Source organism: Astyanax mexicanus, chromosome 17 (assembly GCF_023375975.1).
Source record: "Astyanax mexicanus isolate ESR-SI-001 chromosome 17, AstMex3_surface, whole genome shotgun sequence".
NCBI classification, from domain to species: domain Eukaryota; kingdom Metazoa; phylum Chordata; class Actinopteri; order Characiformes; family Acestrorhamphidae; genus Astyanax; species Astyanax mexicanus.
Window position 1 is genome coordinate 20,038,150 of NC_064424.1, and position 12,473 is coordinate 20,050,622.

Sequence of the window (12,473 nt, forward strand, 5' to 3'; positions counted from 1 at the left end):
AAATAAAAAGGATAAAAATGAAATACTCTGCGTGTTATGAATGTAAAATAGCTTTTCACTTAGAATGTCTGCTGTATTCCACAAGTTGGTGTGTAGTGTGTGAGAAAGCAATGTTTTAGATAAAAAAAATTATATCATCAGAGTTTGCTATACTGAATGTTAAAGGGGCTTTGTCTTTAAGAAGTTTCTGCTTACGGCCATACCACCCTGAGAACGCCCGATCTCGTCTGATCTCGGAAGCTAAGCAGGGTCGGGCCTGGTTAGTACTTGGATGGGAGACCGCCTGGGAATACCAGGTGCTGTAAGCTTTTTTTCTGAAACCAGTTTAAGCTCTGTTTTTTGTTCTTATTTGGCCTAATATCGGTTTCCATTGCTTTTTTTTTTTAAATCAAATTAGCAAAAGTAAAACAACAAAAAAACTCAAAACAATTTAAAATCTGAAGCAATTGACCATGAGATACATAATCAAAATAGAACTAGTAATCTTAAACATTAAACAGTGTTTCTGACGACCATGAAATATATAAAGGAAATTTATGCTTTAACTGGTGATAAAAAACCTAGATAACAAAGTCTGTACAACCCACATTACCAACCCGCTGTAAAATCCATAGAGGCTGGGGAGTAAAAAGGCTGGCTGGTTAAAAAAAAAGTAGCTCCAGAACAGCATAAGTTACCATAAAATTTCAAGATCTGCGCGCAGACCCTTCTCTAAAATTTGGGGAACACAGTGGGAAACATCCTGTCAAAATAAAAGCTCTTACTTACCAAACAATTTTTAGACATTAGCATAGTTTTCAACATTTTCTAAAACAAATATCCAATACAAAATCAGTACATCACAGTCAATTAGTTAAAATATCAATATAAATCTTAATTAACAAATCTGACTTCTCATCTGATTTCTATAGAATGGAGTATTTTCCATTAAACAGCTGGAATTTATTAATTTATTATGACGAACCTTGATAAATAGGCAGCATTGCCTTTTAATGATCACATCACGTGTATGTCTGATACTAAAAATGAAATATTTGAAATAAGTTTTTTTATTCTTGCTTGTATTATTTCTACACAAAATGTTATTTACAATACAGTTAAACTCTCATGAATTACTTAACAAACAAAGCCTACAATAGGTGCGTTGCACAGCCTGTAGAGCTACAGAACGTGGTGTAGCCTACAGCTAGGGCGAAAACAAAACGATAAACTAACAAAGTTTTTGGTGTATGTTTTATTCAACAGAAAAAGAATAATATGCTATATAGTATATATCCTTGCAATTCTGTTTTCTCAAACTAATGCAAATTATAGTAAGCATTTTATTCACCTATAAATCATTGTCCTACCATTGAAAAAACGTTCTAATAGACAATATGATTCCAAATAATTACTTTTCCTTAAAGTTAAAAAAAGGTAAGAGATCCCTTAATTTTAATTTTTTGGTTTAAGGCTGCTCATACTCTTTTCTCCGTTCAATCAATTTCATAAAAAAAAATAATAATAATCACTAACGCTAACTATATAGTTTAATGTGTAGTTTTAATGCTCATTGGCCTTTTTCTTTACAACAAGTGTAAACAAATCGCAAAACAAAGTTTCCTGTTCCACCTTAAATGGTGTGAAACACACATTGACAGGTGGAACTGGAAAATAAAGTACAATAAAAGCTAATTTATACAGCTCTGGAAAAAAATAAGACCACTTTAAAATTATGAGTTTCTTTGATTTTACCAAATTAAAAACCTCTGGAATATAATCAAGAGGAAGCTAGATGGCCACAAGCCATCAAACCAAGCTGAACTGTTTGAGTTTTTGCACCAGGAGTGACATAAAGTTATCCAAAAGCAGTGTGTAAGACTGGTGGAGGAGAACATGCCAAGATGCATGAAGACTGTGATTAAAAACAAAGTTCAACAAAGGGTTACTCCACCAAATATTGATTTCTGAACTCTTAAAACTTGATAAATTTGAACTTGTTTTCTTTGCATTATTTTAGGTCTGAAAGCTCTGCGTCTTTTTTGTTATTTTAGCCATTTCTCATTTTCAGCAAATAAATGCTCTACATGACAATATTTTATTTGGAATTTGGAAGAAATGTTGTCTGTAGTTTATAAAATAAAACAGCAAGGTTCTTTTTACTCAAACATACCTAGAAATATCAAAATCAGATAAATTGATTTAGAAACTGAACTGGCCTCTTACATTTTTTTTCCAGAGCAGTTTATACATATATTTTTTACCGCATAGGTTAAAAACATACGTTAAATAAAAGCTCGATGATGATTGGCCAGCGCGTTTAAACTGGCCGCTCTGAATCACGTTTTTTTCACGATGGACCAATCAGCGTTGCGCTTCTACAGGGACTCCGAGTTCAAATCTTAATTTCAAAATAGCTTCTGGGGGAATAGGAAAGCGTTACCAAGCTGGTAAATTTCGCTGCAGTTAGATAATCGCTGGGTTAACAGTTTGATGTAAACCGTAATTCGTGTGTCGTGTGAACGGTATCTGTATCTGAACATAAGTTTTTATCTGTTTAGCCACTTAAACTAAAGCCTAGGTTATGAGAGCGGCTCTCCCTGGTTTCGAGGTAAACAGACCGGTGTAGTCAGGCGGTGTTAGCGCTGGATTACCCTGATGTGTGAGATCTGCGGCTGAATCTCAAATCAGCTCAACCGGAAGACCTGAAGGCTGGAGGACGGATCATCAGAGTGGAGTTAAATATGGCTAATTTCCAGAGGACTAACAGACATGGCTCTTTCCCTAAAGCTCAGGGGAAAGCTAACGGACTTGACAACCAGGTGAGTGCACTGACGTCCTTTGTGTTTTGTAACCTGCTGGCGAATATTAGCCAGTCACACCTGTCACGACCCAGCCCAGCTACTTACACTACCTAGCTAACCTTTACATATAATTCTAAATAAATGCCCACATGCACAGAGAAGCTTATTATTGATGTCTTTGTGTTTTTTCTTTGTTACAGGATGATGTTTTTCATGTTAAGAGAACCCCCTCCTCCCCACAGGGAGGACCCAAGAAGAGATCTGCTTTTGTTGACCTTACAAATGTAAGTTACCTACATTTAAACATAGATTAGATATATATAACGTTATATTAATTTGTCATAAATTATAGAACGCTATGAATATGTTAATTCTGCATGTCTTTGTTTTTTACATTGTGTGGAGGGCATTTTTATTCTGTCATTTTTAAAGAGATCTTATCGATGATAGCAAAAAAACAATTTACATATTTTATTTTTATTTTTTTTCATTTTTTGGTTGTATTACATCTTTTAAGGTTTTTGAAGAAAAATAACATTTAAACAGTCTTCATTTAACCTTGCCTATTGTACATTGGTTAATGTTAAAATTTTGACATTGCATTAATGCTCATTTAAAGGCTTTGAATGGTTGGGGCTCTTCTGTACTCACAATGCTTTTGGGTAAAAGGGGCTTTCTGCTACTATTAATACTAATAATAATATTACTAAATAATAATAATAATAGTATTAAACAACAACAACAACAGTAATAATAATACAAACACCCCACCCTACACACACTCCCCAAACCGCACCATACTCCACCCACACTCCTTACACCACACTCAACACACCCCACAACATAACCCACACCACTCTAGAAATGATAGCAACTGCCTAGCAACCACTTAGCAACACATAAGCAACCACCTGAAATATTTGAGCAACTGCTTAGAAACCACTTTAGAAATAATAGCAACTGCCTAGGGGTGGGCAAAATTATATCGTATACAATATATCGTGACACAGAAATATTGTGAAATTAAAAATCCATATCGTGATAATAGGGCTGTTCTGTCTTAAAAGTAGTCTATTATTTACTGTGAAGCTTTAGGTGTATTTATTGTATAATTGTTTTAGTTTGCAGTTTATATGCATGCACTAAATATTCTGCAATATTATTTGCTGCATTATATTATTTTATGCTATATTATTTATTTTGCTACATTATGATTATACTGTTATACTATTATACTATATTCCTGAAATTAATGAATTATTTTAGTTTTCCTATATCGCCAAGTATATCGTTATCGCAAAAATACCCTGAAATATCGTGATATTATTTTAGAGCCATATCGCCCACCCCTACAACTGCCTATCAACCACTTAGCAACACCTTAGCAACCACCTGGAAAACATTAGCACAACTTGACAGAACACCAGTCAAAGATGCTGTTCCCGTTGGAATTTATGATATAGAGCCGACTCTGGGTGGTGAAAATGCCCAAGCACTTAATCACCAAGTTTGAAGTAAGAGTAGCAATAGTTTAGCTGAAAGAAACATTATCAATGCCGCAGGGAGCTACGCCGCTCTCCCCGCAGCATTGATAACATTTCTTGCGACTGCAGGGCTGCCGAGCAATGCTGAGAGTCTGATGTAAAGCAAAGTTTAACTTTATCTAGCACTCAGTGCTATATTTTTACAACCAAGGCTGTATCTCTGAAAACATTTTGTCCTTTGAGTTTTAGATCTGCAAAATTTAGATCTGTGGGGGGAATTCAGGTAGCATTCTCTGCTGCAGTGCTGTTAGTCAATCAGAGGAGTAATTCAGTGTAATAAAGCAGGGTTCTACAGAAACACCGGAGCACTTTTTTTTTTCTTCACAAAAAAAAAACATTCACATGGCATTAATTCATACTAAAGACCTCAACTAGACATTTTAAAATGAATAAAAAACGATTAATTGAGACAGTTAACAAGGAAAATAATTGCATTTGTGTGTTTTTTTTTTTTGGTCGATTGTGTCGCTATCTTGCCACTTATTCTGACAGCCCTTTGTTCTGAGTGTGTCTCAAAACATGTAGCCCTAACACTTTCCTAACCTACCCCGCCAGCCTAACAAGAATCAGGATGCCTTACCCCTAGGCATGCACACATAAAACAGAGTGGTAAGGCTAAGGGGTGAAATTGGATTATGCCTTAAAATAAGCTCCTGTTTAATACTCTTTATTCAATAAGAAACAGTCACACGTATTTATAGTGTATGTTAAGGGGATGTTACAGGATAAAAATCCAGAGTTAACCTACTAACACAGGTTGAATAAAGCATTATAAAGTGTTTTTATACAGAAAAGAGTGGCTGAGTGACCTGTGTCTACACATACAAACGACACACACACACACAAACATAGAGGTGGATTAACATTTACCAACAACAAAAACACAATTCTGTTCTCACCTTTAGGACTTGTTTTTTGGGCGCTTGTGCCCCCTTTATGGTTTTATATGTATTGTTTATATCTAGTTTTACTTACATTAAATATTTATCTGAACAGTTCATTAAAAAAAAACGGCATTAAATAAAGAAAAACTCCTAACTGTTTTAAAGCAAACTGTTTTTTCTTCTTTCAAACAGACCAACAAAATCCAGACCTGTGGCCCTGTGAAGAGCAGCAAGCCAGGCAAAAAGGCATCTACAAGCAAAGCAGTCACTAAGAATAAGTAATGATTAATGGTCTTGAACTTTTGCAATTATAATACTCACTTTTTTAACCTTTTTTTTAAGATATGAAGAATGTGATTACTCGCAAGGTGGATACTGATAAGGACCCATATAGAATGGAAATGCATGAATTTTTTTTTTTTTTTTTTTTTTTAAACATGTGAAGTAGATTTCTAATATTTTTTTTATCGACCATTTTCATACGTTTTCAAATGAATAAGGATTTCTTATTTTATTTTTGTATAACAAGCATCATTTACGATTCTATATGATCCAATTTAGAGGTGACTAATGGGGACCTTCAATATAATAGGTCTAAATATCTGTCATCTGAGGATCAGTCCACCAAAAGAGCTGAGGGACGGGCAGAGGAGTCGCTGTCCGAAGACTCTGGGGCATCTGTTCTTCAGGACCAGTCTGCACTCCAACAACATCCGGAGCCTGCAGTCCTTCAAACTCTGGAGCCTGTGGTCCTTCAACATGTGGAACCAGCAAAACAAGAAGTAGAAATTTAATTCAGTGGTCTAAATGAATTAGACATATCTTGGATTGGCATGTCGAATGCTGTTTTTTTGTGCTTTTTAAATATTTGAACCTAATCTTTTTTCATTCTTAGATTCCGGAAGCCTTTGACATTGATAGCGAACAGGCTGGTGACTGCTTGATGAGTCCAGAGTACGCAAAAGATATTTTTGACTACCTTCAGAAAAGAGAGGTAAGGACCTGTCAAATACATGTACTGTAGTTTTTGCACCAGTTTTGAAGTCCACCTCAAATGTTTGTTCAACCTGCAATGTTGCAAGTTGGGTTGCATCATATGGGCGTTGTGGGCTGATGCCAATGTCTAACTTGGATCATGCAGCATTACCTTTTAATATAACAAAGTACATAAATAAAAAACAGACATTATTCCACAGTTTTCCAGCATATACTCAGCAAACACAGTAATCTCTCTGCTACTTTTGTTACCTTTCTTTACACAATAATATACACTAACAGAACAATTATTGATGCCTAACATCTTGTGAAGTTAAATTTAAGTCAGTTTCATTAAATTTCAGTGTATAATGTTTTCTTATGTAAATGTTTTGTTTTTTCAAAGTACAGAAATTATTTTGTCACCTCAAAATTAAATATTGGTCAAATATAAGCATCTGTTCAATGTCGACAGTCTGTTTGCAGTATTTTATGTATCTGTAATAATGTAATGTAATCTATTTGCTATAATTGTTTACTGCAAAGTAATTTGTAATCATTACTTTACAGGAACATTTTGTATTGACTGATTACTTGCACAAGCAGCCAGACCTGAATGCAGAAATGAGGGGCATTCTTGTCGACTGGATGGTGGAGGTCCAGGCAAGTGCTTTTTTTTTTTATTTTTATTATTTTTTTATTTTTCATTTAGAATTAAATTTTTGTTTGAATTTCTAAATTTGTGCAGGTGTTTGCACAATATTATTTAGTTTTTAAAGTTAATTTTTTTGTAGTGCTTTGTAGTAAAAATGACACAGGGTGATGGTGAACAGAAACCAGGTTGTTTAATAAACCAGCCCTCTCCAATCTAAACCAACTTTGAAGCCTTTAAAATGATAAATTTCACAGTGAAAGTAATTTTGACCAAGGCTTAATAAATGTTTGCATGCCACTGTAAAGTATACATTGGTAAATAAATTCTGCTCTGTACAGAAAATTCCTCAAGTGATTATCAAACACATTGTCAGTTTTGATTTTAATTTCATTATGTGTTTGAAATGTGTACTAATTCAGGAATTCACTTGGGGTTAACACTTTTTATAGTAATAACAGACCGTCAGCTCCGCTCCACCCCGCTCTGCAGTCTGTGACCGCGACGCAGCCCTCAGGGGCGGGGTTATTTAAATGAGTAGGCGGTCTCTCCACAGTCTTTCTCCCTCCTCTGGTCTCTACTGCGCAGAATCGGGTATCAGGGTCGCCAACATGGCGGAAGATTTTGGCTTCATTTTTATTGAACGAATGGGAACTGCGACACGGCGTCCATCTTTTTTTAAAGTCTCTGGAATATTTTTACTGCATTTTCAAATCTCTTAATTTTTTTGGGCAGGAAAACTTTGAGCTCAATCATGAAACCCTTTATCTGGCAGTAAAGCTGATAGACCACTACCTGTCAGTCACAGAAATTGTGAGGGAGTCCCTGCAGCTCATTGGCTCCACTGCTATGCTCATCGCTGCTAAGTTTGAGGTAAGAGAAAACATATACATATACATATACACATGAGATTATCATGGTATTAGCAATTAGCTTTATGGTTCTTGTCTAATTATTTGACTAACACAAGCCCAACATTCACTAATAATGTTAAATAAAGGGGAATCTATTACGCTCATTCTCCTTTGTGCTTCAAAGTTCTGAGAAAGGGAGTCAAATTCCGTCAGAGAGAGAGATTTTGGCACAATCTATCTACCTACGATCTGACAGTATTTTACAAACCAATTGATTCAAAGTATATGGAGATGCAGCCTACATAGCAGATGAAGATGAAAACAGTATGTAGTAGTTGTAGAGTACTCAAAACCAAAACTATGTCTAAAATGTGTTGAAGACATAAACTTTGGTGCTGAGTCTGGTCCGAAAGTTCTCATGTGAAAATGCCTGTAAATTCCATTTTTGGAATAGGAAACTAACGAAACTTGCATGTTGCCAAAAAAGAAAAATTCAAAGTACAGATCGCTACTATGCACTACTAATAAAATGGATTCTCTGTATCTACATGAATGGCAATCTTGTGTATTTTTTTTAAGCTGCTAATAGTGCTCCAATGCAAACAATCAAAAGATTTTTAGAGAGTTTAATATCCTAATAGTACAGTGAGCAGCAGTGGTCAAAACCCTTTTTCCCCACAGTATGAGGAATTCTGCCTAGAAAAACTAGACAGGACTAAAAATTTCAAAAAGTTTCTCAAAAAATACCAGTCTTCATCATTCTCAGTTTTTCTCAAATGAAGATCTGCTGCTTTGTTTGACATTGTTGATTGGGGACACAGCATTACACAACTGCCAATATTACAATGTTAAGGTTTGTCTTAGCATGTTTGGTTGCTGTGTGCTCTGGCTTCTCTTTCTGGAGAGTGTTTCTTCTTCTGATTTGAATGAAAACACATTATCAAATGTTTTTAAAACCCATTCTTGTATTTTGATGTCTAGGAACGGTGTCCTCCCAGTATTGAAGACTTCTTGTACGTTTGTGACGACGCCTACAAGAGGCAAGAATTCCTCGTCACTGAAAGGAACATTTTGCAAGGACTTAACTTTGACATTAACATCCCAGTACCTTACAGATTCCTCAGGCGTTATGCAAAGGTTTGAAGATTTAAAACTTTCATTTAATGTGCTTTGAGATTTAATTTATTTCTGTTTGCAGGGGTTGCTCAGACAACTAGCCAAAACAGAACTCATATGTGTAGTGTAGTGGGAATATTTTTTCTTGTTTCAGTTTTTGCTGTAAAACACTGTTGTCTTATTATTAAAACATACCATACATAACCAAAACTCTAAAACATTCTAAAAAAATTCATAACCCCATTTTATAACCCCATTTTATGTCTTGGAATTTTCTACTCTACATTATATTATCTTGTCCTGTGTTTTTTGGTTACATCGTGCCATGTGCTACCCACAGGTAGCCCATGCTAGCATGGAGACGCTAACACTAGCACGCTATGTGTGTGAACTCAGTCTGCTGGAGCTAGAGCTGGTGCCTGAGAGAGCTTCACGTCTCGCCTCTGCTTGCTTGCTCCTTGCACTCATCACCAAAGGCCTAGGAGGATGGGTAAGATGTGTGTGTGTTTGTGAGTTTGAGTGTTAGTGAGATATTTATTGTAAAATTGGATGATTTGTATTTAAATATTCCAACATTTTAGTTACATTTTTCTTTTAAATAAAAAAAAAATATCTTGATTGGAAGAGTAATTTAAATCCAAAAAAAATAAATTTTTATTTCCGTTTCCAAATACATAACCCTTGTTGTGGCTTGGCGGTATGATTAAAACACATATTGTAATTTCTTCTACATATCGAGTGATAACAAAGGGCTTAAAAAGTAAAATGTTAAAGTATGAGTTGATTTGTAACATAAAAAAATATATGGTTTATTTAAAACGTGAATAGCCAACTGTGTCTCTAAGTACGTATTTTACTCACTCTGTAAACTGCTATGATGTTTGAGATGGCGAAATAAGTTGTTGTTAGCCCTATCCCAACGGGTTTAGTTTCTCGGGGGGGACATCTGTGAAAAATATTTCACACTTCTGCTCAGTGATAAAACTCTTGCATCTGGATTGCTTTAGAAAAAACAGGAGGACAAATGAGCTTTTTGGCTTTCTTCGTCACGACATTGCGTTCAGTAGCTCCTCCTTGTCCACTCGCTGTTGTGTTTACATGAATATCCACAGAAACGTGTGCCCAAAGTGTAATTACGGTGCATGGCAGTGAACAAATAGCTATTTTATTAAACACAAGGAGACAAAACTCAGAGATGTGCATCCGGACTAGAATAAAATTACGAGACGACCACGGAGTTCAGCAAAAAAAAGTAGCCAATTCAGCCTGTAATTTTCTCAGAGGACGTCTGAGAAAATCCCAAACATGGTCGTTCCGGATAGGAATAAAATCACAGAGGATCCCCCCCCCCATAAAAGATAAGATTACCCCAGGACCCCCTGAGTAACTAATCCTGTGCAGATAGGGCTATTGGCAATTTTTTTTTTTTTTTTTTTTTGGAAATGGGTGACGCATAGTTGGTAACCTGTAAGGCAATTTCAATATAGTTGTAGACTGCTGGTAGTTGTTACTGTTATTATTTCACATAAAAAAGACATTTTACTTCTTTTAACCAAATAAATCGCTTTCACGTCTTTTTTCTATTTTTTGAAGCTTGTTGAATCTTCTAAGAATAATCTTAGTGCTAAGAACCTTTTGGGAAACCCATCCCCAATTATTCCAACAATAACCTTATTTTGCAGATAAATTGCTTTTTTTGCTCTTTGACCATAGCTAGTAGGAATGTAACAAGTTAAAGTAATCTCTGCTGTCTGCTCATTTAAACTTGTATCCCTTTTCCTGTCTCCACTGCAGACACCAGCTCTTCGGTACCATAGTGGCTATACACTAAGCGACCTGGGTCCTCTGGTCAGGAGACTGTATGCAATGCTGGCCAGCCCGTCAGACTGCAAGCTCAAAGCCGTGGAAACTAAGTACTCACACAAGTAAGTAAAGCGAAGACACAGTGCTGAAATGTAATGTTCTGAATGATTTATTCTCAAGTATCTTATATTCTCTTTCCCTCTCGTTCTCTCTCCATATTTTGCAGGGTATTTTTTGAGGTAGCAAAAATTCCTCTGGTACATATTGAGACATTAGAAGAGGTTCTTTCTGAACAGGAGATCACTCAGTGAATCAACAGATTTTCTTGTAAATATGTGTTTGTTACATTGTAAATGTTATTTATTATGGTACATTTAAAATATGTAAATAGTGTAGTTTTGTACTTAATTTTGAAACTATTTTATGAAGTAGTTTGTAGTCTGTTAGTGAATAAGGATAAACTGTAGATGCAGTCACAGTCATTTTGAGAATTTAATGTTTTTTAGAAAAGCTATTTGTAGACTTGCTGTATTTTAATATACCTGATGTTCAAAATATATTTGTGTGCCGAACATTATTTTATATTCATAAGGAATGTTAGTCCTCTTTATCATGCTCACTGTCATTATGTGGCAGTGATATTAATAAAAAATATATATATAAATAAATAAATAATAAATTGATTTTTTTTTCACATGCCTGTTTTTCTCCCCCCAAATTTTAATTTTATAGATGTAAAACAAACTGTTTGGAGGTTTACTTTGACAACACACATTTTCCTTATAAAGCAGTGCTTGTAATGATTCTTGGCAGCCACAGGTGGGCAGTGCAGGTTTGCTGGGAGTTATCAGTGTCTGATCCTTATCCAGTGATGGGTTTATAATAGTTAGGCTCAGAAATGTTTGGACAGTGGCACAATCTTCATGATTTGTGGCTCTACATGCCACCACACTGGACTTAAATGAATCAACTAAGATGCATTGTTGGATGGATGGATGGATAGATTTCCAGTAGCAGGTATACATAGTACACAGAAGTTACAAAAGAAGGATAAGATATAATGAAACATAAAAAAAAAAAACAATAAAGTATAAAGGTAGAGTCTATTAGTGTGTGTGTGTGTGTGTGTGTGTGTGTGTGTGTGTGTAATGGAGGTAGTGCAGGTAAACACAGTAAAACAATGTACACTAGTTGCTGTGCATATTGTGAGGAAATATGTAAGGAAAAATGTGCAAGAACGCAGTTATATAATACATTAATTTAGCAGTGCAAATTTGTAGAGATGTAAACTGTGAGTAAATAAACTATTAGTGCATATAACTATAAAAATATTATAAATAAGGCATCTCTGAGGATGTGTCCCTTGATTGTACAGAGTTGCTGGAATGAAAAAGTGTCACAGAGTTTTTAGTTTGCTGTGCTGAGAGGTATTGAACAGTCTTATGGCCTGAGGGACAAAAGACCTCCTCAGTCTGTCTGTGAACTGGGACAGCAGTCGGCCATTTAATGAGCTCCTCTGCCTGGTGGTGGTGCTGTGCAGAGGGTGGTGAACATTGTCCATGATGTTCAGCAGCTTGCTGAGGGCTCTCCTCTCTGTCAGTGGTGTTAAGGACTCCAGCTCTAATCCCAGCACTGAACCAGCTTTCCTCACCAGCCTGTCGAGTCGATCAGTATCCATCCTGCTGATGCTGCCTCCACAACACACTACAGCGCTGGCTACCACAGACTGGTAGAACATTTGCAGGATCCTGAAGGACCTGAGCCTCCTGAGGAATTACAGTCTGCTCTGTGCCTTCCTGTAGTGGAGGGAGTTACGGTGAATTTACACTGCTCCGACGCGACAACGCACAGCGACGGATCCC

At 35.9% G+C, this 12,473-nt stretch overlaps 1 protein-coding gene and 1 non-coding gene across 2 annotated transcripts; both read left to right on the forward strand.

The window, feature by feature from the left end:
• Positions 1-189: 189 nt before the first annotated feature.
• LOC125782524 (5S ribosomal RNA) lies at positions 190-308 on the forward strand. Its single transcript, XR_007425231.1, has one exon. It is a non-coding gene; the product is annotated as a 5S ribosomal RNA (ribosomal RNA).
• Positions 309-2,366: 2,058 nt separating this feature from the next.
• LOC103027909 (G2/mitotic-specific cyclin-B3) lies at positions 2,367-11,238 on the forward strand. The gene is made up of 11 exons (XM_007247054.4): positions 2,367-2,801; positions 2,984-3,067; positions 5,404-5,489; positions 5,804-5,993; positions 6,107-6,205; positions 6,757-6,849; positions 7,574-7,711; positions 8,674-8,829; positions 9,149-9,298; positions 10,603-10,733; positions 10,838-11,238. The coding sequence occupies exons 1-11, from the start codon at positions 2,724-2,726 to the stop codon at positions 10,920-10,922; spliced, it is 1,290 nt and encodes a 429-aa protein (XP_007247116.3). The 5' UTR covers positions 2,367-2,723; the 3' UTR covers positions 10,923-11,238.
• The last annotated feature ends 1,235 nt before the right edge of the window (positions 11,239-12,473 follow it).